At 42.1% G+C, this 26,402-nt stretch overlaps 1 protein-coding gene across 6 annotated transcripts in view; it reads right to left on the bottom strand.

The window, feature by feature from the left end:
* Nucleotides 1–221: 221 nt before the first annotated feature.
* ssh1b (slingshot protein phosphatase 1b) overlaps nucleotides 222–26,402 on the bottom strand; it is a 110,545-nt gene continuing 84,364 nt past the window's right edge. For 5 of the 6 annotated variants that reach the window (XM_085961346.1, XM_085961347.1, XM_085961348.1 and 2 more), the window contains 5 exons: nucleotides 16,039–16,085; nucleotides 15,235–15,381; nucleotides 13,499–13,699; nucleotides 7,725–8,427; nucleotides 222–6,270 (listed from right to left, as the gene is read on the bottom strand). In XM_085961346.1, the coding sequence (XP_085817472.1) occupies nucleotides 4,309–6,270; nucleotides 7,725–8,427; nucleotides 13,499–13,699; nucleotides 15,235–15,381; nucleotides 16,039–16,085 (3,060 nt within the window). In that variant the 3' untranslated portion in view covers nucleotides 222–4,308. The remainder of the gene's footprint in view (nucleotides 6,271–7,724; nucleotides 8,428–13,498; nucleotides 13,700–15,234; nucleotides 15,382–16,038; nucleotides 16,086–26,402) is intronic. The other variant, XM_085961351.1, reaches the window with a different exon arrangement.

Genomic DNA, 26,402 nt, shown 5'->3' with positions numbered 1-26,402 from the left:
CCGGACTTTTTGATAAACCGGCACCATGCTGGTCCCGGATAAGAGTTTCCTGTACTGTTTGTGGGATTTTGCTGCCTACATAACAATCACTGCATTTCAAAATAATTAATTGTGATGTGCTCTCGAGATGTTTGAGAGATGTGGTATGTTTTTCTTTCAGCAGGAACCTGAAACAAACAAAGTTAACCTTTAATTAGCCTCCAGAAAATCTACTACAGATATGGGGTTTAATGAAAAAGCCCATTTATTTCCAACATACAGTACATGTTAACAAATGTAAAAAAAAAAGTGCAATATGCATACAACTACCGCAGGGTTCACAGTAAAAAGTTACTTCCTTTTTAAATAACAGAACAAACTATTTTGAAAAGAAAACTAGAACATACAGCAAATACTTTTGTACATACATTTTGAACACCATTGTTAGACACATTACGCATTCGACTCTGGACAGTGCATCTGTACAATCGTGCTTTCTCTCAACAACCATCACACATACAGTATTCACAAAATTAAAGGCACTGAAGTATATCTGTACAAATTAAACAAAAACATTTTAAGCAGCGTTTTCATAAAAAAATCATAGCACAGCTTCTACTGCAAGTCATCTCCTCTTGAAACAATTCTCTCACAATGACCCGCTCTTGACAATTTGGTACGTTATATCCACTTACATTGAAATCCTCACGGTCAGGTTTTGCAGGTGTTAGATGGCTAACTAGTACATACATGGGCTACAATATATCACACGATTAAAGTAGCCACATGGCATTAAAAATGATGGATGAAAGTCAGGACTGCTTTCAGAGAGTTCCATACATTCTAAATGTCTTACTTTTAACCAGAAGTGAGAAGTAGCACAGTTACCTTCAGCTTTTTGTTCCCCAAATAAATGTCTTCCTTGGATGAGAAAAGCTCCGGAAAGAAATGAATAAATAAACCAGTAATTCAAGTCACAGGGAAACAGATATTGGACAGTTTAGGACAGAGTATGCACTGAAGAGGGATGAGGAGCTGGAGGAAGTTGGCTATTCCCACTGTTTTGGTTAGATTCAGGGACAATGTCACCTCTATAAAGACAAAGTAAAAAAAGAAATAATTTTGAATTCTAAGTTTAAGTACACAAGCTTTATAATGGGATTCTCCAATTGGAATTTTTATATGTTATATTTTTATTAGCACTATTAGGTTAATAATAAGTATCGTTAACAGTTACTCTATTAATAGAAAAGTAGCCGAATGTTAAATTATCTCGAGTACTTGTCACAGATTCTGGTCTTAGCATAAGAGAGGAAAAACACTGAATGCCACCTTGACTTGAATTTCTGGTAGGGGCTGGCCTGCTAACAGTAGCAGTGTTAACAGTATGACATTGCCCACACCAGTGTCGCAGATGTTCATGTTCATATACAGCTCCAGATGTACACCAATAGTTCATATATACTGGTCTGATTACTGTAGCCTATTTTATTACAGGTTTTTTTTTTTTTTTTTTTTTTTTTTAAATAGTTAGCTCGGGATCCGTAAATGTTGACAGTTGGATCTGAAGAACAGCTGTTAGTTTCTTTGAACACTAAATTTTATTTTCTCTGTGATTTGTAACCATCAATAATCTTTTACATTTTTAGGACGTGAAGTACCTCAATGAAATACAGGAGAATTCCCCCCCCCACCCCCATAATTAATGGTTGGTTTGGTGAGTAATTAAAGAGCAAAAACACAAGCATTCGCTTAACTTTGTTAAAAAGTGGAACTTCACCATCCCTCTCATCTATACTTGAATCAGTAAGATGTTGCAAGTGCATTAACACATCGTCATAGCATATATAATGGCGTTCCACCGTCTTTCTCAGAAATTTGAAAATATACAAGTGAGGTGTGACTGAATACTGAATGAAACCGAAGTGTGTCTGCCATCAGATGGATGTTGATAATTCCTATTAGCAGTAGAAAAATGCTGAAGAAAATACAAGGATGCCAACAGCATTAATATGTATAAAGTTCCATGCAGGTTTACTGAAATACTTTAACCATGATTATGATTTTTTTTTTGCAAAAATACTTGACGCAATCTCATCCGACATTATCACACTGAATTTCATCTTGCCTGCCACACAGTGGCCATATAATACTGCAGAAACATTGCAGTGCCATGCAATGAAAGTACTCCTATGCTGCTATGAGCCTAAGTACAGCTGTGTAAGGAGCAACTAAACAAATTCAATTCAGTTCAGAAGGATGCAAGATGGTTTCTCCCTACATACCACCCCCCCCCACCCCCGAAGAATTTTTGGAGGAGGGGAGAACAAGAGAAAGATGCAAGGAAGTTTCTTCAGGTGGGGTTGAGGCATAATGTTATTTGTTGAAATTTTCTGTTCCCCTTTTAATAAGCGAACCAGAACTTACAACTGCACCTGGGATGTTTTATTTTGGCAGTCCATTCCCTTTTTCTTCCCATCTCGCTCCTGAATATACTGGATACACTCCATGGGCACCTGTTACCCATTAATACCTCACACCCAAGTAGTAATTTTTCATCTGTGAGCCAAGACATTAAATCTCAGCAACCTGTAATTGTAAGGGGCATCATAACCAAGCCAGATTGTGTCCTCAGCTGAAACCAGTCATTGGATAGCAATCAGAAGTGGGAACTCTGGCTGATGTTGTCCTCCTTAGTCAACGGACACGGATTGTGTCCTTTCAGATACCCTGGCTGAGATCAGCTAACTCAGCACAAACCAGGAAGCAAATCTGGGACCTCTTGCTCTGAATGGCTCAGCTTTATTCTGCTTTTATCAATTGGGGCATCAGGGAACCTCACCCCTGGGATTTTCAAACTGCAACAGGTTTATAATGATAATCTATTTAATAATGTTTTCAATAAATTACCTGTTCTCCAAAGAATTCAGTGGGCTGAGAATAAAGACTTAATAGCGAGGCTACTGATTTCCAATTTTCATGAAAAATAGGACTGAATCTCAGAAAACAATTCCTCAAAATATTAGTAATAATCCTGGAAAATTGTCATCACATGTAATAGTAAAATTTGACTTAAATCAGTCACTGTAAAACAGGGGGCATACTTACAAGTTAGCTGACTAAGAGTGGACTCAGTTTTGTGAAAAAACAATTCCTCAAACATATATCATAGAGGTGGGGGCTTTTCACAGAAACAAATTCTCAAATACATAATATACCCATGATTTGTAGGAAGAAACAGAAGTTATGGCAACTGAATTGGGATAAAGATGAAGCAAAGGAGTCTGACCAGAGGAATAATAAACAGGTGAGAAATCATCACAATATTTACATGCATAATGCAGTGCATCAAGGAATTACAGGAAAAAATATACATAAAACCTAATGGGAAATGTTAAATTTGAAAAGGCAGCTACCACTTTACTTTAGAATTATTTTTAACAGCAGCTATTAAATGGAGAGGTCACAATCACAATACCACTAGTAGAGAATCAATGAAAGAGTAGAAAAGCATGAAGTATGATGTGTACTTACTCTATGCTGGTCATTGTCTCTTTTGAAAACATTTTCAACAGCATACTCACTCACAGGAAAATCATTTTACACAGAACTATATTCTACACTACTTCAGCTTAAGGCAAGTATGGGGAAGAAATTATTTACAAAACTAGGTCCAAAAAAGGGAGCATTTCTCAATTTGTCTTTGTTTGGACAAAATTAATCACCGCCAAGCATATAGCATGAGCTCCATTTTGGCCCCCCAAATCAACAGAACTTGCAGAAAACAGCACAAAGATAATTTATTTCTGCCCCCACAATCAAAAAAGGGGTTATAAAAAAAGGTACAAATCCTGCAGGATTTGGAGACAAGCCACGTATGCCAATTGCAACCATGAAGCTGCTTCTTTATCCATGTAATTTTCTATTCCAGTTTTTCTGTTGGGTTTGGAGAATTAACAAAACAATATTGTTCGTTTTCAGGGCTCAGGCCTCAAGGAACATTCAAGTTTCATGACAATCCTCCCAACGTTAAATAGGCCTGTCTGAAACTGTATTTTGAATCGGTCTTTTTTTAAAATCATTGTGGACTGTTTGAGGTTACAAAGTGTGACATTTCATTTCAAAAATAAAAATGCATCTTCAGAAATTTTAGATTCAGTCTAAATAAGCAAACTAATCAGCACGAAACTGTACTTGCCAACAAAAGTTTGTTTTTGAATAATTTTCTGAGCTGTTAGAGATTGTACAACATAAGCTAGAACTTCAAATAGTTTTGGCTTAAAGTTCTTATGCTTAAAGGGAGATTGGAACACATTCTCTGCCAAGAAATCACATGGTATTATAGAATGGATTGCTAGTTCTATTCTTCTCATATGTCTTTCTGAGTTTCCGGATAGGAGGCATTCGTACATACTGCTCTCGAGAAGTCAAAGAGTAGAGTTCGTTGTCACTCTGGGTATGGAACTGGCTTAGTCCAAATGAAGGAATGGAGATAAAGTCCATACACTGCCGTGTAACCTCTGGATCAGTAACACTGTATTTGGTAGGAGAAAACATCCTACAAGGATGTTCAACTTGATCTGCGCACTGAATGTCAGGCAATTTCAAGGTTTTATGTTCCAATACAGAACTGGAAGTCTCAACTGATTGATTTAGTGGCTTTATGAAGAAAACCGGATCAGTTTGCATATCTGTTTCCCCACAGAGACTTCTTTTCCACCTCATTTTATCAACAACACTGGGCAATAACAAACTCTCAGCTAGTTTGACATGACTTGACCTGATGAAACTTTCAGCTTCTTTCTCCCTGGATGACAGATCCTCACTGGATAAGTTCAAGCTTCCGAGTTTGGCGAGGGAATGAGACCGCTTCATCTCTGAACAAACGGTCAGTCCCGCCTGACGCATCCTGGCTTCAATTTCCTGTGTCCGCAGCTCAACTAAACCAGGCTGTCCTTGAATACTGTGAAGGCTATCACTGCTGGAGCTACGAGTCAAGCTTGAAGTATGAGGAGATGCTATCAGTGTTGCACAGATTTGCTGCAAGCGTTCCTTAGTGAGAAATCCTGACCCATTCCTATTACTTATATAAGGTGTAGATGTTTTCTGGCATATCCCATCCATAAAATTAAAGTCATCACAGCTAGCCTCAGGCAACACATGGTTCTCCATATCTTCGTAAGCTTGTGCTAGATCCTGAATGTCTACCACTGGCTCATGCGTAATCAAATCCAGGGAGTCATTCTCTGCAAACACAGCTTTCCTATTTTCAGCGTTCTGTCTCTGCACGTGTTTGTTTGGAGACATTAGAAAGGTTAGTCTTTCCAACTCTTTGGTATGTTTCCTTACCAACCCAGCCTTCTGAAGCTGAAGGATAGATTCTTGATGCTGCATTAAATAGCTTTGGACTTTTGATCTTTCCATCTCCTGGTTATATATCAGTTGTTTCAAGTCTTTCATTGGCTTAGTACTCATCTTTTCATTACTGTAACTAGGAGATACCTCTTGATTATCTTCTATTGATTGTCTACTAGACGGCACAGAAAGTACAAACTTAGAGTTTTCCGTTATCTCTGCCATATTATCCCGTTCATTTCCTAAAGTTAGGACATTACTATTGAACTGACTTAATTTGTATTCGGCTTGTTCTGGCTGATGTTTTTTGGAATCCAGCAGCTGCAGCACCTGCTCGTCAGCCTTAGAGCCTGGAGGAATAAACCCAGTCTTTGAATCTATTAAAAAAGTTTTGAGATAGTCATGGCTGCCCATACACGGACTTATTACTGGCAATTGTTTTAAGTCCTGGTGTCTACCAGACTGTGAAGCCATCAGATCAAGAACCAAAGTCTCAGCACGGAGGTCATTGGCCACATTTGTGCAGTTGTGATAAGCCTCTACGGGTTCTTGCTGCTGTCTTTGTTCTTCACACTTTGCTCCTAAACCTACACCTGCTTCTGCAGGTTCATGCAAAAGTATTGTTTCAGTTGTGTAAATGGCATCAGAACTACCAACAGGCTTTTCTGTCACTTGATATAGTTCTAGCTCAATGGGAAGCCCATAGAATACTTCTGTCATTGGCACATCTGAAGCTACATTTGATAAATATTCCAACGTATTGGGCTCAGTTGCTTGTGTGTCTTTAGTTCCTGTACCACATACCTGTGCCTGAGGCAAGTTTTTAGAATGGTCTGTAAATTGCTCACACACAAGTCTACTTGCAGAGTCTGAGAAGTCCAACGCAAATTTATTAATAGGTTTCACACTGTCGGGTGTTTCAGTAGTAGTAACATCCTGGAATAAATTTAAAACATTGCATTGTTTAAAAAATGTAATTGAATGAAGGCTGCAGGTGAATAATAGTGATGTATGACTAAACTCTAGTTATACAAATAAATTAAAAATAATGGAAAACAAAATCATGGTGAGGTAGTTTCAATCCAAAATACTCTTTCAAAAAGTTACTAAAAAATGCAACCAGCTTGAGACATAATCTCCCATGTCATGTATCCCAACTACAAGGATATTTGCAGAGATCCACTAGTGCAAAAGCCAACAGCCTTCCTGGTCCTGGATGCAAAAATCAATGCTCCAACTGCATTTGGAAGTTCAGTTTGGTTTTAGACTGCCTGGAAGTTGGGGCTGCCCATCAGTACTAGTACAGTAAATGCAACATTTGAAGTTGTATCGAGCTCTGATGTGACCACGTCTTGAATTGTTGCCTCTGTATTATGAAAAGGATGTAGAGTTATTAGAAGGAGTCCAGAGGACAAGGTTGATTTCTGAAATAATCAGGTAGGGTTACAAGGAACAATGGTCTATCCTGGGAATTTACTCAAGACAAGGGGGATGAGAGGGGACTTGATAGAGGCCGTAAAAAAGTGTGGTTATGGAGAATTGGTTCTAGGGAAGTTTTTCGGTTGCGTATAGGATTCAAGGTCATGAGGACACAGTTAAGGCTGCCAAAAGTCAATTAGGAATTGATGCAGCATTTTTTAGTACGAGGTTATGGAGATGTGGAATAGAGGGGTTGATGGAACAGAAAACCATCGCAGGTTTGAAATAAGGACTGGATGAGTCGGTTAGTAAGTAGGATTCAGGGCTATTGGTTCTAAAATCACAGTAAGAAGCCAGATGGTAGATTTGGAAGGGTAGGTTTGGTGGCCCAATGCTCGTCTCTTGCTGAAAACTCTATGATGTTAAAAATGTGTTATCACTCCCTCTCTTCAAAGCGATTCAACCAAGGATTTCTAATAGAAATGTAACTAGGCAGTTACAGTTTCTTTTCTACTTCCCCCCTCAATCCAAACATGCCCTAAGGTTGGTATATTTTATTTCTGTGTGCCCGCCAGATTGTCGACATGTCATTGGGCTTATGAACAATGAAAGTTTCGAACCCTCCATGGTACCCGACTGTAAAGGACTTGACCTACTTGATTTCTGGTGCTTTTCAACCTCAGGATGACCTGGATACTTGCAATGCAATTTATCTCTTCCTTCTCAATAACATTTCCTATTAATATCAATTGGTTACATTTTTACATTTGAGTGAATCTAGTATCCAATTGTTGTGAAATCAAGTTGAACCTTGACAGGAATCACACCGTTTTTTAAAAGTTATATATGTTTATATCAGTTACTCAATGGTTATATTATGTTTTAACCGAGAAATAGAAAGGTTGCATTGGAGCGAACGAGAGGGGTTGGAGTGAAAAAAGGGTTACAGTCCTTTCATTATTTGTACTTACTTCATCCTCTTTCAAACAATTTCTTGTGGCGTTGTTGTTATTGTTCACATTGTCTTTATCGAGTTGATTTTCAACACTTGCTGTCGAACCTGGCTCTAGTATGTTTGTTAGGCTTGCATCTGCCTCTGCATCATTTTCTGTATTAGGTCCATTAACCACGATGTGGTCACCTTCATCATACATACCAAAGCCCAGCATATTCTCATTTTCCTCTTCTGACTCCTCTACTGCTGTAAACATCAGGTAAGTATTTCCCTGTTGGTTTAGTACTCTGCTTTGGCTGTCATAAGTATCCCGAAGTTGAGGTGACATAAGTATCCCAGTGTCACGGACACCATCTTCTGTGTACCTGAAATCTGCATTATCCATCCAAATTGCATCTCTTTCCACATCGTCAACTTGGACCGAAAAATGTTCCAGTTCTCTCTGCCGTTTGATGTAGGCACTGTCTATAATGGGGTCTGACAGACACCTGAAGTAGTAATTGGAATTAACTGGTTCACTTTTATCCTTGTTGGTTACTATTGCACCCTGAGATGGTTCAATATACTTCTGCTCTCCAGATCTGTGTTGAATTCCTGCATTACAGCTGTTCAAGTCTTGTTGGCTAGATACTCTACTGCTCTGGAACATCGGATCCCTCACAGTCTCTTGTAAGTCACTCTCAGAGTTGCGTCGCCACAAGCTATTATGTCGATGTTTACTGTTTAAAAAAAATGGTAAGGAGGTATCAGCCACAGGATCAATCAATAGTAATAAAATTATGCATAGTGGCATAATGAAAGCGAAAGAAAAACTTGCATTTCTATATCACCTTTCACGACCTCCGGTCGTCCCAAATCGCTTTACAACCAATGAAGTACTTTTGAGTGGTAGTCACTGTTGTATTGTAGGAAACATGGCAGCCAGTTTGCAGACTGTAAGGTCCCACAAATAGTAGTGAGATAATGACCAGATAATCTGTTTTAGTGATGTTGATTGAGGGATAAATATTGGCCAGGAGAAAAAAGTGAAAAACATTAAGGGTTAAATACCAAAAAGCGGGGGGGGGGGGGGGAAGAGCAAAGCGCACTGTATCCTTTCTGTAATGGAATGCAGAAACAATAAATGGCAATTTAAATGAAGAGTAATAAAGTAAGAAGGACCTGGTGGTGACTGGTCTTTTACCACCAGGCCCTGGGTTCAACTTCAGTTCAGACTGATGGGATGAAAGTCTCTTTAGTAAAGGACTTGGGTAAAATCAGTTTGGTCAGTTACAAAACAGTTCCAAGTGGGAATGGGCCCATAGCTCAAAACTGCCTCTAATTTTGCATTAAATGGCAATATCCCAGACAGGACTAAATGGATGATGTGGTAGATCTAAGTGTTGCACTGGTGCAATAAGGGGTGTTCCTGAGGTTGGAGCTGAGGCACATTGTTGGGGCAGAGTCGAAGTAGCTTTGCCCAAGAGTGGTGCTTGCTGTCAACACTAGCTAGCCAAAACAGAAAGTATTCCATTCCCCAGCAGTAAGATGGGGTGAAATGTCTCCTGTCCATTTTTTTTTTTTTTAAATGCACTCCAGTCACATCAACAATTTCACTTCATGGAATACAAAAAATCAACAAAAGTTACTGTAATTAAAATGTAAAGTTCCCTTTAAAAAATCATAGGTGTTGAGAAAAGCAAAAGAGCATCTGTTTACAAGCAAAAAGCTTTTGTGTGGTGTTGTTTTTCTATCTTTAATAAGAGGCTTGCATTTTGCATTTTTTCCATTTAGTCATGTGACTGCCAGGATGGTAGAAGGCAAACTAGATGGACCTTGGTTGTTTTTTCTTTACCAATTCCTTTGTTCCCATGTCACTCTCTAGCAATGCTATGTATTTTGTGCAACTTTCTAAGTTAACACTGGACTGTTTTGTTTACCAATGGAAGCTTACCAGCTCAAACCTACTCAGCCACTTCCACTTAAACAATTACCCAGATGTTAATCTTTACCACTGACCCATGCTAATTCAATAAACATACTTGCCAAGCAAAGAAACAAAACAATATGAGAGTTTAACTTCAACATTCAAAGAGTTTTCCCCACTGTCAAAAAGGGATTGCATACATCATTTTTATCAATGGAACTGTCAAATCGTTGCTTAGCCCATTCAAAGAGCTTCAGCCTGAATGCCACCAACTTTATGCAGCCTACTATAATTTGCTGCCTTGTTTCCAAATTACAGCAAATATCTTGTGACATGAATCAGTCATTCATGAAAGAAAGACTTATGAAATAATACTGAGCGGCCTATGAGTGGCGCTGTCCAGGGAGAGTATAAATACTCAAGAATGTCCTGCGCAAGCTGGGCCCGTGCCCAACAGGAACTAGTGAAGGACACAACTAGACCTCCATGTTGTAAAACAGTTGATTAAAGCTTTGTTTAACGCTTAGACCAAGTGCCTAGTAGTTTTCTTACGTCATCTTGTTTAACTACTTTAGTTATTGACTTTTCACACATGGTGTTGACAGTTTATGAGTTCCAGTGGGGGCAAATTGCAGTGCCAACCCTGGCAGGAGGGTGCAATTACAGTATGGCAAGCTTACAGTGGCATTTTCCATTTTAAATGTGGATACAAGAATTTACAATAGAAATATAAAAACATGGATAGATTACGATTTAAAGATGATGACTGAATTACACCCATGCACCCTGGTCCAATTACCTCCCTACCCTATAACCCCACTTGGTCTTGACTCCCTGTGTGCAACACCTGAGGAAGAGTGTGTTTGAAGACCAGGACCTCAAACCCGGCACTAAGCTCATGGTCTACAGGGCAGCAGTGATACCTGCCGTGCTGTATGCCTCAGAGACATGGACCATGTACAGCAGGCACCTCAAAGCACTGGAGAGGTACCACCAACGCTGCCTCCACAAGATCCTGCAAATCCATTGGCAGGATAGGCGCACCAACGTCAGTGTTCTTGCTCAGGCCAACATCCCCAGCATCGAAGCTCTGACCACGCTCAATCAGCTCCGATGGACAGGTCACATTGTCCGCATGCCCGATACGAGACTCCCAAAACAAGCGCTCTATTCGGAGCTCTGGCACGGCAAGAGCCCCAGGTGGGCAGAGGAAACGCTTCAAGGACACCCTCAAAGCCTCCTTGGAAAAGTGTAACATCCCCACCGACACCTGGGAATCCCTGGCCCAAGACCGCACAAAGTGGAGGAGAAGCATCCGGGAAGGCGGCGAACACCTCGAGTCTCTTCGCCGGGAGCAACCGGAAACCAAGCGCAGGCAGCGCAAGGAGCGCACGTCAACCCAAGCACCCCACCCAACCACCCCTTCAACCACCGTCTGCCCCACCTGTGACCGAGACTGTAGGTCCCGCATTGGACTCATCAGTCACCTGCGAACTCATTTTTAATGTGGAAGCAAGTCATCCTCGGTTCCGAGGGACTGCCTAAGAAGACCACCACAGGAGATCGACGAGTATACCTTTAATTTTATTGACCTAGATGAGTCATCAAACAATCTGAATCTCAAAATTAAATTCCAACTTGAGATCCTTTTAAATTTTGTCTTTGTCAATTCTGCGGACATCTTTATTTAAACAATGAATGTTGATAACAGATGGGGAACTGGCTAGAAGTTACTGAATGCAACAGGGAGCTGACTTTGCACACAGTTGAAATTATGTCACAGCTAGATAAATGTGGGTTAACTTAATATTCTTGGATAGGCTTTATTATGACCTAGTCCTCAGAATATTTGTGGAGACCCCGTCCCTGAATTATAAACAATTTTTAAAAATAGCTAATGTGAGACCAGGGCTGTCCCCTTTCATCATGTTTCAAAGGCTACAGAGCAAGTTAGCAATAGGATCAGACAAAATAAAGATTTACAACACTTTGAGATTAGAAAATACAGTGAATCAAGACTGAATTCCCAACATGTTGGGGCCTCTATCTCAACTGGACCATCATGGGATTCCTACACAGAATGAGAAAAAAATCTCAGGGTGAGTCAGCCCACATCATTTGACTAATTCTAAGGCTACCACAGGAAGAGGCTTGCTGACAGTACATATGTGTACCCAGGAATGGGTTCAATTCGACTACCACCAATACTATTACTATTTCAATAACTACAATTTCAATAGTGATTAAATAATGTCTTTAATGTAGAAAAATGTCCTGAGGTGCAGCATGGAGATGTGAGCAAAAATTTAAAATCAAAGACTGAGCAAAGAAAATTGAGAAAAATAATTTAAAAATCTACGTCAGTGATCTCTTACCAACATTTCCTGGGTTTATTGCAGGCACATAAAGCTATGCTCAGTTAAAAATCAATTATACAAATACTCAGCCCTCCAAATAGCCGAAAGACGGTACCTCCGACAGTGCAGCACTCCCTCAGCACTGCACTGCACTGCAGTGTCAGCTGTGGCTCAGTGTGTAGCACTCTCGCCTGAGTCAGAAGGTTGTGGGTTCAAATCCCACTCCAGGGACTAAAGCTAGGCTGACACTCCAGTGCAGTGCTGCACTGTTGGAGGTGCCGTCTTTCGGATGAGACGTTAAACCGAGGCCCCGTCTGCTTTCTCAGGTGGATGTAAAAGATCCCACGGCACTATATCGAAGAGGAGCAGCGGAGTTATCCCCAGTGTCCTGGTCAATATTTATCCCTCAACCAACATAACAAAAACAGATTATCTGGCCATTATCACATTGCTGTTTGTGGGAGCTTGCTGTACGCAAATTGGCTGCCGCGTTTCTCACATTACAACAGTGACTCCACTTCAAAAATACTTGCTGTAAAACACTTTGAGACGAACGGTGGTCATGAAAGGCGCTATATAAATGCAAGTCTTTCTTTTTCTTTAAATCAAGCAGTGCATTGACGCCTGAAATTTAGTTATGCAAGAATAACCGTAGCAATTGTAATACGCCCCAATTGATGTTATTTCCTCTTGCCTTAAATTTATTTCCACCAGCTTACCATTTCTTGCAAAGAATGCACTAGTGTCCTGCTTATGTATCTTTCATCTCAATCTTTGTATAGGCCCAGAGAAGGGCAGAGAGACTTATGTTCAAATCTCCCCCCTCCTGTCTGCGGGGAAGCACCTTGAGGCTTTTCCCAACTGGGCAAGTATGGGTGCTCATGGTATGGTCTTCTTAAATTGAACATATAGCAAACCTGGCAGTTGCAGCAAGATTTCAAAATTATGTTTATGATAACCAACAAGGAAAGCAAAATTACTAACTGTCAGAAAGATTGGGAATTTAAAAAATAAACCAGAATGAAACCCTGATTCATGGAGCACAAAAATCTAGGCTGACAATCCAGGGCAGTACTGGGTGAGTGCTCCACTGGCGGAGGTGCCGTCTTTCGGATGCAACATTAAACCGAGGCCCCATAAAAGATCCCATGGCACTATAATCAAAGAGCAGAGGAGATATCTCCGGTGTCCTGGCCAATCAACATCACTAAAAAAAATTCTCTGGTCATTATCACATTGCTGTTTGTGGGAGCTTGCTGTGCGCAAATTAGCTGCCACGTTTCTTACATTACAACAGTGACTTCACTTCAAAAGTACTTAATTGGCTGTAAAGCACTTTGGGATGTCCTGAAAGACACTATATAAATGCAAGTCTGTTTTTCTAATCCTGAAAGTAATATTTAAGAGTTGGAGAGCAGGGAGGAGGGAACAGAGAATTAAAACTTAATATTTTACAGCTGGGTCATTTTGTGAAAGTGTACTAATGATAATTACTAGATTCAATTTGCTCCAGAAGTAGTTATTTACCTAGCATCTAAAATGCCTTCATATTCTGCCAGCTGCCTCATGAACCCTGCATTTGGCTGTGCAACACTCCGTTTCTCCTTCACATATTTGTAGGCTCTCTCGAGTGACCACCTATATTCCTTCATTGCGTATGCAATGACTGTTGACGCAGACCGGCTAACACCCATTTTGCAATGTACCAGACACTTGGAGTGATTTTTCCTGAACATGAAAGAAAGATTAGTTTAAACAGCAGCTAAAAAAAGTTGCATACTTTTCTGAAAAGCTACAGAAGGCCTAGAATGAAAGTCAATGTACTGAAAGTGTCAAACAGAAAAGTAATGAGTGATCAGAAGCATTACATAACATTACATAAGTATTGGGTCCTTTTCGACTCACTAATGTGCACCAAAGGCTCAGCAATAGTTTGGAGTCTTGATTAATACCATCTTGCTTAAATTTTTAGAATATTAATCCAATATACCAACACTAAATTAGTTAAAACTAAAAGAATAAAAGAGAATATGAATCTAGAAAAAGTCTTTTGAGACCACTTAAGACCTACCTTCTAATGATCTCTAATTTATTCAGGAGGTATACAACCAGAAACAAAACCTCCAAGAGGTGAAACCACTGACACTTCTTCCTGACCTCAAAGGCAATCAAGAACTCCAGGATATTCACATTTACTAACACAATAGGAACATAGGAACAGGAGTAGGCCATTCAGCCCCTCGAGCCTGTTCCACCATTCAATGAGATCATGGTTGATCTAGATTCTAACTCCACATACCCACCTTTGGCCCATATCCCTTAATACCTTTGGTTAACAATATTGCAGTACACATGTATTCAGTCCTTACTGGCTGCATTCCATAGAAGATATTTTCATGATTCCAAGAAGAATGAGCCATAGTATTCTCTATTAGATTGCCTATATCTGTACAGTTAGACTCCAATTATATGAGATGCAATTTGTCTAGAAAATCTGATAACTGGGACAAACCACATCCAGTTAAATGCGTTTACGTGTAAAAGTTGTGTTGGTTTAACTAAACCGGATAATTGCGTTGTCTGGACAAACCATACTTCATGCATGACCCCCCTCCCCCCCCCCCCGCAATTTCTCTCTAGGCTACAGCTCTCAGTCCATCGGATCTAATATGTCCAATTACAATAGCCATCAGACAATGGGATAAATCAGGTCTACTCCGATGTCGCTTTAAGTGGTTTACACTGTACTTGCCTGTATCTATATCTTAGAATTTAAAACGTTAAATTTAGACAATTTATACAGTGAATCCACTCCACAGTTCAGGAACCCCTCAAACACATTTCCCCAGCTTTAGTATGAAGTCCATACCCCACTACATTGTATTTAATCAAGAATCTATGAATGGCCTTTTTTGAACTCTTAAGCTAAAATTATTCACTGTGCCAAGTGGTAGTCTCCGAGTTAGAGTGAAGTTGTTACTCCTCAAGCCACAATGAGGACAAGGTATTCTCACCTAATCACGTCATGGATCAGTAATCATGGCTCCTCAATTACCTATCAGCTAATGTTGTTTCAGATTCTGTAGTTACAGTATTCCCTGTACTAGATCACTGATAGGTTCCGAATTAGCTTTAGCACACACACACACCAACAACTCAAGTTCACCAGATATTTCGATCCTGGTGGTTCAGCTACTGTAACCAAAAGATCATTTTTGCCATCATGGAAAAAGTGTTTACAGATCAGAATGTTATCTACCTACTTGGCTTTTGTTATGAAGTTATATGTGTCATTCCAATATGCCAGTAGGTCTGTAGTATCCTCATCAAACACCCGTATATTGTGATAGCAGAACAATCCCGGAAAGAAGTTATCTATTTCTCTGGTTACATTTAAGATGTACCCAACACTGTAAGAGACCAGAAAAATTGTGTTGAGAAATTTCTTAATTTTTTTTTATTTATTTTTTTTAAAAACAACAATCTTAATGAAGGATTGCCCACAACAGTGATTGTACTTAGTAAGCAGAGAATGATATCAAACAAGGATTCAACTACATGTTTAGAGATATTGGTTCCTTGTCCTAACAGATGTTCAGTTTTCTTGATGTGGAAATGGGTGAAGGCACCATGCAGTGTTGTACTCAAAGCTGGGACCTTCTGCTCCACATTGACTAAGTTAGCTAATCTCAGTTGGGACAGTTGCTTGGGGGCCCACAATTGACCTCAAACATCCTATACTAGAGAGGAAGGAAAAAAATATCTAGAGTTCCCACGAAGAGTATATATACACACACACACATACATACAGGCTGCCTGTGATACCTTTCATAGTCAAACAACCTGCTATCACTCACTTTCTGGTCTCACATGAAGGATATCACTTGAGCAAATGTAAATGTATGATCTCCCATATTAGTAAGATGTGTAGGATCTGTTGCGTCACCGATTCCCCTTTCCTTTTGTAATGTCAGTTGACAGAAGGATACTTAGTTGGGAGCTGATGGTAATAATTAGAGAAAAAGTTAAATATTAAAAATATACTGTGCTAATTATTTTGTCCTTACCCTGCAGCCTGAAGCTCTTCCAAGTTTGAAGCATTCCACTCTGAACCCTAAAACGGCAATGAATACAATCATTCTCTGGTATACAAGAATTATTTTCCAGATTAGAAAACGGGCCTTTAAATATTGTAAACTTCACTATACCAGCCAAACACTTACTTTGCAGTTTGCAGCAAAAAATACCAAAAGGCTGAGTGTTCTACAAGTTGTACCCCAATATTCAGGGAGCAAATTTTACAGTGCAACCATCCGACTCATTTAACATTAGTGTTAGAAAAATACTTCGCCTCAGGTTTTATTATATTAAGGTATTCACCAAACGTAACTGAACCAACTTAAAATGCAAAATAACAAGAAAACGCTGGAAAAACTCAATAGGCCAGGCAACATCCGTGGAGAAAGAAAGTAGAATTTAAATAAACTATTTTAGAAACATTTGTTGCAGTACAGATAATCCAAACTGAGCCAGTGTCAGTGTAAAATTATGGTTAAACATGCTTAAACACTGCTTGTTACATCTAGACACACAGATTGTCTTATCACATGTAAAATAATTCAAACGTCCAAGAGTTCTCATTTGCTGAACTTTGAGCTCCTCCTTGTGGCAATGTTTGTTTTTTCATTGTGACCAGCTGTGGAAAATGTTAGCATGCTACCCTGGTACTCTTGAAAAAATTATTTTTAGGGTTTAAAGGCAAATCCCTTTTTCTCTGCTCAATATTCTGGGGCGAGTGGCCCGGCAAATGACTTTCTCCAAGGTCTTTCAACAACAACAACTTGCATTTATTCTTTTAGGCAGTCCATCAGAACCGAGGATGACTTGCTTCCACACTAAAAATGAGTTCTCAGGTGACTGATGAGTCCAATGCAGGTCCTAGTCTCTGTCACAGGTGGGGCAGACGGTGGTTGAAGGGGCAGGTGGGTGGGGTGCTTGGGTTGACGTGCGCTCTTTCTGCTGTTTGCGCTTGGCTTCAGCTTGCTCCCGGCGAAGAGACTCGAGGTGTTAGGCGCCTTCCCGGATGCTTCTCCTCCACTTTGTGCGGTCTTGGGCCAGGGATTCCCAGCTGTCGGTGGGAATGTTGCACATTTTCCAAGGAGGCTTTGAGGGTGTCCTTGAAGCATTTCCTCTGCCCACTTGGGGCTCTCTTGCCGTGTCGGAGTGCCAAGTAGAGTGCTTGTTTTGGGAGTCTCGTATCAGGCATGTGGGCAATGTGGCCCGTCCAATGGAGCGTGGTCAAAGTTTCGATGCTGGGGATGTTGGCCTGAGCGAGGACGCCGACGTTGGTGCGCCTATCCTGCCAATGGATTTGCAGGATCTTGCAGAGGCAGCGTTGGTGGTACCTCTCAGTACTTTGAGGTGCCTGCTGTCCATGGTCCATGTCTCTGAGGCATACAGCAGGGCGGGTATCACTGCTGCTCTGTAGACCATGAGCTTAGTGCTGGGTTTGAGGTCCTGGTCTTCAAACACACTCTTCCTCAGGCGACCAAAATCTGCACTGGCACACTGAAGGCGGTGTTGGATTTTGTCATCGACGTCTGCCCTTGTTGACAGTAGGCTCCCGAGGTATGGTAAGTGATCCACGTTGTCCAAGGCCTAGTCATGGATTTTGATAAATCGGGAGCAGTACTATGTGGCGGGGGCAGGTTGGTAGAGGACCTTTGTCTTACGGATGTTTAGTGTAAGGCCTATGTTCTCGTACGCTTCGGTAAAAGTGTTGACGATGGTTTGGAGTTCGGCCTCAGAGTGTGCGCAGACACAAGCGTCGTCTGCATACTGTAATTCGATGACAGAGGATGGGACGACCTTGGATTTGGACTGGAGGTGACGGAGGTTGTACAGTTTCCCGTCTGTCCTGTAGATTAGCTCCACTCCAACGGGGAGCATACTGAGGGCGAGATGGAGCATTGCAGCCAGGAAGATCGAGAAGAGCATTGGTGCGATGATGAGACAGCCTTGCTTGACCCCGGTCCGTACGTGAATTGGGTCTGTGGTGGATCCGTTGGTCAGGATCACGGCTTGCATGTCGTCGTGAAGCAGGTGGAGGATGGTGACAAACTTTTGAGGGCAGCCAAATTTGAGGAGGACACTCCATAATCCCTCACGGTTGATGCTGTTCCTTGCATTTCTCTTGTAGTTGACGCGCGGTGAAGATCATGTCCATTGTGCCCCTTAGTAGGCAGAATCCGCATTGCGACTCTGGAAGGAGCTCTTCAGCCACTGGGAGAAGGCAATTGAGGAGGATTCTTGCGATGACTTTCCCTGTGGCAGACAGCAGGGAGACTGCTCTGTAATTACCGCAATCGGACTAGTCACCTTTCTTGAATATAGTGCTTTAATATAGTAAAACATCCCAAGGCGCTTCACGGGAGTGTTACCAAACAAAATTTGACACCGAGCCACATAAAAAGATGTTAGAGCAAAAAGAGGTAGGTTTTAAGGCACGTCTTAAAAGGAGGAAAGAGAGGCGGAGGTGTTTAGGGAGGGAATTCAAGAGCTTAGGGCCCCTGCAGCTGAAGGCACAGCCGTCAATGGTGGAGCAATTAAACTTCCTGCCAGAGGGATACGAGAGCCATGCAGGTCTGTTCTCTGCAACACTTTCTCTTGCCTCCATATGGAGAAGCACTTCATCTCTGTCATCTTGCCCAGGTAAGATGAGCAACTTCAGTGTCCTGCAACTTTATGGTGCAATAAGACTCCCCTTCTTGCAGGGCCACTGATTAGTTAGATTTGAGCTTTTCTGCACACTGTTAATTTCTAATTATTATCCAGTATAAATACCTACATCATGAAATTTTCCAGAAATAGTTTATTAGAGATTCAGAACAGGGCTTATGTTAAATCTACTCACACCACCTAAAATTTAGTCCCAAAGGACTAACTTCATATTACAAAATGTTTCACTAAATTTTGGAACACACATCACATTCTTGGCTAGCATATTAGAGTATCTGGAATTACTGGGATATCAAACCTCCAACTGAATTCAAGACATATTTTATTTAAACATATCACACAAATTAATTAGCCTATCTTGCACAACAGTAATTTATGGGCAGCTATCAGAACACAGATGTGATCCATCCACTAAGTCCATATAAATTACTTGCAAAAATACACCAGCCATAATTGTACTTCGAACAGACAAGAAAATGCTTACTGACTTAATTTGGTATTAGCTGTTGCCGTTGAGACAAACTGCAGAAGTTAACTGGCACCTATTACTGCAACACCTTTCCTGGCATTTCCAAACAAACTCTTGATGGAACATTACATGTGCATGCTCAGTTGGCAGCAGCAACTATCGTGTACAAATACACTAAATGATAATGAACAAGTATACTATGTGCAGGGCTCGACTTCTGTATATGCTAACCTTGCTTGAGGCATGCGAGCGCGCTGGTAGATTCATTCTACTTTCCCTGCAGACAGCATCGGACCCCACTTGATGCCTTCCCACCAATAGAAACGTACCCACTGGGAATGGTGGGAAATCTGTCTCCTTTGTCCCTGATTATATGTGGAGGTTTATTAGCTCATGGTAGCTGTTTATGTCTTGTGCACTGAGGATTCCAATACTTGTTGCATTATTTGCAGTCACATTTTTTTGGGCTAATTTTTTTCTCCTCTGCTGGAGGCACTGAATTATACTGGGTATGGTCCAGCTGCTATTAGATCATAGGAGGGGATCACAGCCAAGCCTGATCTTAGCACTCACCTCACCCAACATCCAATCCTCATCCAACATCCATACAAGCAGACTTTCCAGCAAGTCACTGGATAATGATCAGGAGTGGGAACCTTAGCTGAAAATAGAACCAGCCTCCCCACCTAGCTATACTTTCCAACCACATGTCCCACCCAAATCACCAGTGACAATGTGGCATTTATCAACAAGTTACACTTTGCTCTCTGCTCTAGTACCTTCTCCTGCTTCAAGCACCTCACTTGTTTAACCCTCTTGCCTCTCCTTGAAAATTCTCATTGTCGACTGCACCGCCAAGCCCCACCTGAGGTTCTTCCCAAGATGGGCATTCCTTTCTCAGCATCAACTCCGAGCGACTTCTCATCCTTGATGTCTTCAATCTCCATCTCGGCTCTCCTTGTCCCCTTTCTTCTAAATTCACTGGCCCCGTCGTCCATAATACTCTCCCTCCCATATTCACGGCCATTTCTCACCACTTCCTTGTATCCCTCACCAGCTACATCCCCGCCCTAGTCCCGAAAGCACACCTCTCTTCCGTTTCTCTCCCATCATGCCCTCCCTGAGCTCATCTGGCCATAAGAGTCACCGTGCCCTCCCTTGACGCCATTCCCATTAAACTGCTGACCAACCAACTTACCTTGCGGGCCATCATACTAGCTGACATTGTAAATGGTTCCTTCCTCAAGTACTGTCCTCCACCTCCCACCCACCCCTGCAAAAATCCCTCAATCCTTCTGCCCTTGCAAACTACCACCCCACCTCCAATGTCCTTTTCCTCTCCAAATCCTTCAGTGAGTTGTTGCTGCCAAATCCATGTCCATCTTTCCTGAAATCCATTTGAAACTCTCCAATCAGGTTTCCATCTAATCGCAGCACCGAAACAGCCATAACAAAAGCCACAAATTACATAATCTATGACTGTAATCATGGTCCGGTATCCCTCCTCAACCTCTCCAGACTTGAAACAGTTGACCACATCTTCCTCTAAAGTCTCTCCTCCATTGTCCAGCAGAATAAGATGGCACGCTCTTGGTTTCATTCTTAGCTGTCCGATGGTAGCCACAACCTCTCCAGCAATGGGTTCGCTTTCTTTTAAAATTTTTTTATGGGATGTGGGTGTCGCTGGCAAAGCCCTTCCCTAATTGCCCTCAAGGTGGTGGTGGTGAGCCACCTTCTTGAACTGCTGCAGTCCGTGAAGGTACTCCCACAGTGCTGATAGGGAGGGAGTTCAAGGATTTTGACCCAGCAACGATAAAGGATCGGCGATATACTTCTAAGTCAGGATGATATATGACTTGGAGGGGAACTTGGAAGTGGTGGTGTTCCCATGCACCTGCTGCCCTTCTCCTTCTAGGTGGAAGAGGTCGCAGGTTTGGGAGGTGCTGCCAAAGAAGCCTTGGCGAGTTGCTGCAGTGCATCTTGTAGATGGTACACACTGCAGCCACGTTACGCTGGTGGTGGAGGGAGTGAACGTTTAAAGGTGGTGGATGGGGTGTTAATCAAACGGGCTTTGTCCTGAATGGTGTCGAGCTTCTTGAGTGTTGTTGGAGCTGCACTCATCCAGGCAAGTGGAGAGTATTCCATCACACTCCTTACTTCTGTCTTGTAGATTGTGGAAAGGCTTTGGGGGGGTCAGGAGGTGAGACACTCGCCACAGAATACCTAGCCTCTGACCTGCTCTTGTTGCCACAGTATTTATGTGGCTGGTCCAGTTAAGTTTCTGGTCAATGGTGACCCCCAGGATATTGATGGTAGGGGATTCGGCAATGGTAATGCCACGGGGAGGTGGTTAGACTCTCGCTTGTTGGAGATAGTCATTGCCTGGCACTTCTGTGGCGTGAATGTTAACTACCACTTATCAGCCCAAGTCTGAACGTCGCCCAGGTCTTGTTGCATGTGGGCATGGACTGCTTCATTATCTGAGGAGTTGTGAATGGCGCTGAACACTGCAGTCATCATCGAACATCCCCATTTCTGACCTTATGTTGGAGGGAAGGTCATTGATGAAGCAGCCGAAGATGGTTGGGCCTAGAACACTGCCCTGAGGAACTCCTGCAGCGATGTCCTGGGGCTGAGATGATTGACCTTTAACCACCACAATCTTCCTTTGTGCTAGGTATGACTCCAGCCTGTGGAGCGTTTCCCCCCCCCGATTCCCATTGACTTCAGTTTTACTAGGGCTCCTTGATGCCACACTCGGTCAAATGCTGCCTTGATGTCAAGGGCAGTCACTCTCACCTCACCAATTCAGCTCCTTTGTCCATATTTGGTACAAGGCTGTAATGAGGTCTGAATCCGAGTGGTCGTGGCGGAACCCAAACTGGGCATCAGTGAGCAGGTTTTTGGTGAGTAAATGCTGCTTGATAGCACTGTCGATGACATCTTCCATCACTTTGCTGATGATTGAGAGTAGACTGATGGGGTAGTAATTGGCCAGGTTGGATTTGTCCTGCTTTTTGTGGACAAGACATACCTGGGCAGTTTTCCACATTGTCAGATAGATGCCAGTGTTGTAGCTGTACTGGAACAGTTTGGCTAGAGGCACGGCTAGTTCTGAAGCACAAGTCTTCAGCACGATAGCCGGGATGTTGTCGGGGCCCATAGCCTTTGCTGTATCCAGTGCGCTCAGCTGTTTCTTGATATCACGTGGACTGAATCGAATTGGCTGAAGACTGGCTTCTGTGATGGATGGGACCTCAGGTGTAGGCCGATATGGATCATCCACTCGGCATTTCTGGCTGAAGATGGTGGCAAACGCTTCAGCCTTGTCTTTTGCACTCACATGCTGGGCTCCACTATCATTGCAGATGGGGATATTCATGGAGCCTCCTCCTCCCGTTAGTTGTTTAATGGTCCACCACCATTCATGACTGGATGTGGCAGTACTGCAGAGCTTTAATCTGACCTGTTGATTGTGGGATCGCTTAGCCCTGTCTGTCTATAGCATGTTGCTTCTGCTTTTTAACATGCATGTAGTCCTGTGTTGCAGCTTCCCCAGGTTGGCACCTCATTTTTAGGTATGCCTGGTGCTGCTCCTGGCATGCTCTTCTACACTCCTTATTTGAATCAGGGTTGGTCCCCTGGCTTGATGGTAATGGTAGTGAGAGGGATATGCCAGGCCATGAGGTTACAGAATGTGGTGGAATACAATTCTGCTGCTAGGCCATTTCAGAAGGCAGTTAAGGTAAACACATTGCTGTGGGTCTGGAGTCACATATAGGCAAGACCAGGTAAGGACAGCAGATTTCCTTCCCTAAAGGACATTAGTGAACCAGATGGGTTTTACGACAATCCAATAGTTTCATGGTTTTTCATGATATGAGCTTTCTATTCCAGATTTATTTAATTAACTGAATTTAAATTCCCCAGTTACCATGGTGGGATTTGAACTCAGGTCTCTGGATCATCAGTCCAGGCCTCTGGATTACTAGCCCAGTGACATTACCACTATGCTACCGTTCCCTCCCTCTGCCCCATTACCTCGGAAGCTCTTAAGATCCAAAGCTCTGCTGCCCTTACCCTATCCTGTGGCAAGACCCACTCACCCATCACCCCGTCCTTGCTGCTCTACAATAGCTCCCGCTTAAATGGCCCATGGCCTTGCCTCTCCCTATTTCTGTAATCTCTACTAGCCCAACAATCCCCAAACTCGGTTCCTCTAACTGACCTTGTGCATTGCCTCCCCTCCTTTTGCCCCACCATTGTCACAGCTGTGTGCTCGGTCAGCTAGGACCCATGCTCTGGTATTCCCTTCCTAAACCCCTCCGTCTTTCGATCCCCCCTTTCCTCCTCAAGCGCCCTGCCCCCTGCTTAAAAGCCAACACTTTGACCAACCCTCCTAATATCTCCTTCTTTGGCTCAGTGTTCATTTCTTTGATTATGCCTCTGTCAAGCACCTTGGGATATTTCTCTACATTAAAAGGTGCCTATATAAATACAAGTTGTTATTGACCTTCCTCGCCTTCGCTCAGGGAGCCAAGATCAATTGTAGCTTTAATTGTTGCTCTGGCTGTGAATAGCTAGCTCAGGACAGACTCGGAATCATAGCCTAAATCTTTAGATCTTTTCAGCTCAGTTAACACATTGAGCTAGAAATTCAGCTCCTTTGCGCCTGCTGTTAGCGCCGCCAGGAGGTGCTAACGGGGCACAAAGGGCTTATTGCCGGGGGTGGGGGGTGAAAAAAGAGCCTTCCGAGAAATTCAGCGGAGTGTTGCTGAGGCGCTACCCGATAGCACCACGCCGCCAGCGATAACGTTATCGCCGTGCGCGGCAACCCCTTACTGCCCCGCGGCAGAAATCCGGCTGTGCCCTGGGAGGGTCGCGAACCGGGACGACCTCCACTCGCGGGGCAGTATTTAAAAAGGGAGATGTGGCCATGACCCGCACAGCCACTCTCTTTTTTCTGGACGACCTCCAGGTCGGCCTTCCGTGGTGGACTGTGGCATGGTCCTGGTCGCCATCGCGCAGTCTGGCATCATGTCGGAGATGGGATCAGAAACCACGCATTTGGGAAAATTGCTTGGAGGCGGGGTCGGGCCCGCCCATCATTTTTTGCAATTTGAACACCCCACACGCCTCCATTCCCACCTCCTTGGGCCTGGCAAAATCCAGCCCATTGTCTTTACTAACTGACTCATGAGGGAATCCCCTGTTGCCACTGTACTATGAACATTTCAAAGTTGGATTCATTGCTACTACACTCGAGTTTGTTAAAAAATAAAACTTACATTTATCAGATCTTTCAAATGTAATAAATGCTTTACATATAATGAAGTTCTGTGACTGGTATGTAGGAAAATGCTGCAGTCATTTTGAATGCAAGATCTTACAAACAGCAATGAAATGAATGACCAATTCTGTTTTTGATACTGGAGTTCTGACGAAGGGTTCGACCCAAAACATTGACACTATTTCTCCCTCCTCGATGCTGCCTGACCTGCTGAGTGTTTCCAGCATTTTCTGGTGTTATTTCTGTTTTTGATAGTTAGTTATGAAAGCAATGTTGGCGAGGACACGGAATTCCTTACTCTTTTTTCTAATAGTGCTATGGGATAAGTACATATCATTAAAACTAGAAGCATTGCCTCTTAAGTTGTAACTAGTTTCCTGTGTTTTTTCCAATTATTTTTACGTACATTGAGCAATACTAGTTCTCCAGTAAACTCTTCAAAGTTTTGTACAAAATACTGGATCCAGTTCAAAACAAAACAGTTCTTCATGTTTAACAAGCCAGTCATAAAAATCAGAAGAAAGCCTGAGATTTGTCCATGGTAAGAATCCAGTCTTACCACAGTAAGCTTTGCAGAAATTTAATATACATTAAAATTCTTACATCTGTACACACTTCCTGTTCCTATATCTGCATTTATAATAGAAACTGCATAGTGCCACCACTGGCAGGAAGGTGCATTGATAGCATGACAAGTTTACACATGCAGTTTCTATTCTAAATGTGAAGATAGGAATTTACATTGAGTCTACAGCACAGAAACAGGCCATGCAGTCCAACTGATCTATGCCAGTGTTTATGCTCCACTATTCCATCTGGTCCAATTATTCCCCATCATCCAACACCACGTCACCTGAAGACTACACTTGGTCTGAAGTACTCCTGTGCAATGCCACGGGTGATTGACTAATGGTTCATTAAAGCAAAGTGTAAATCAAAGTTTGCTTCCAACTTATTTTAAGCACATGCCATAATATAGTTGCCATTTGACAGGATTCACAAAATGTTATCCATTGTTTCAACACAAATACGTTAACTTAATGATACAGTACTAGTAATTTGCAGAGATCACTGGAAGGATTCATTTTCTTTAACTGCCTACTGTAACACATCTCAATTCTTCAGAGATCAAAAAATGTAAACCATAAAAATTTGAACTAAAGAAAATGCTGGAAACACACAGTTCAGATGATCAGCATATGAGTCAGAAATATGGCAGACAAATATTTCGGGTGAGCCTTGAATCACTAATCTGCTTTTCTCATTCCAATGGTGACTAACCTGTCTGTATTCCAGCATTTTCTGTTTTTATCAATTATTCTTTTAAGTTTTTAACCAAGCTAAAATTATGCATCAGAAGATGCAGATTTTACTCTAGTTTTAGGACCCCATCCACCCCCCCACCCTTCACCTTAATCCGATCCGACGCTGATTATTTTGGGGGAAAGGTTGCCGCATGGGTTTCCCAGTTTGTTTTGATCCAAATATCTCATCATTTTATAATGCTCTAGTGTTCACTAAAAATAAAACAAACATCTGCCAGACACTAATGAGTACTGACTGAGATGTACAAAAAAGCTTATGTTGCATGTGTTCATATTAATTAAAATCAGCAATTCCATGGGAATATGTGACACTCGATGGGGGTATCCCAGATAGCAAACTGGAAAAGATGGCAGTGAGCAAGGGTACCCAACAACTGATGGGACATGAATATGTATTTTGGGAAGAGGGTAGCAGCATGCATGCCATAGAATGGGACACAAACACACACTTAAATTGGGAGGGGGTAGGGGGCAGGGATGCATGCCTGACAGAATCAGCTGTATTTTTTCAGAAATATCAAAATACACTCCTCTAAAACAGCGGTTTTCCATTTTGCATGAATACACTGGTGTTAAAAAATCTCATAACATTCCCTGTAATTAAACTAA

Source organism: Somniosus microcephalus, chromosome 19, assembly GCF_052327205.1.
Source record: "Somniosus microcephalus isolate GS21.2 chromosome 19, FLI_Smic_1.0, whole genome shotgun sequence".
Classification (NCBI taxonomy): Eukaryota; Metazoa; Chordata; class Chondrichthyes; order Squaliformes; family Somniosidae; genus Somniosus; species Somniosus microcephalus.
The sequence above is the reverse complement of the archived record's forward strand: the minus strand, read 5'-3'. Positions and strand labels throughout refer to the sequence as shown.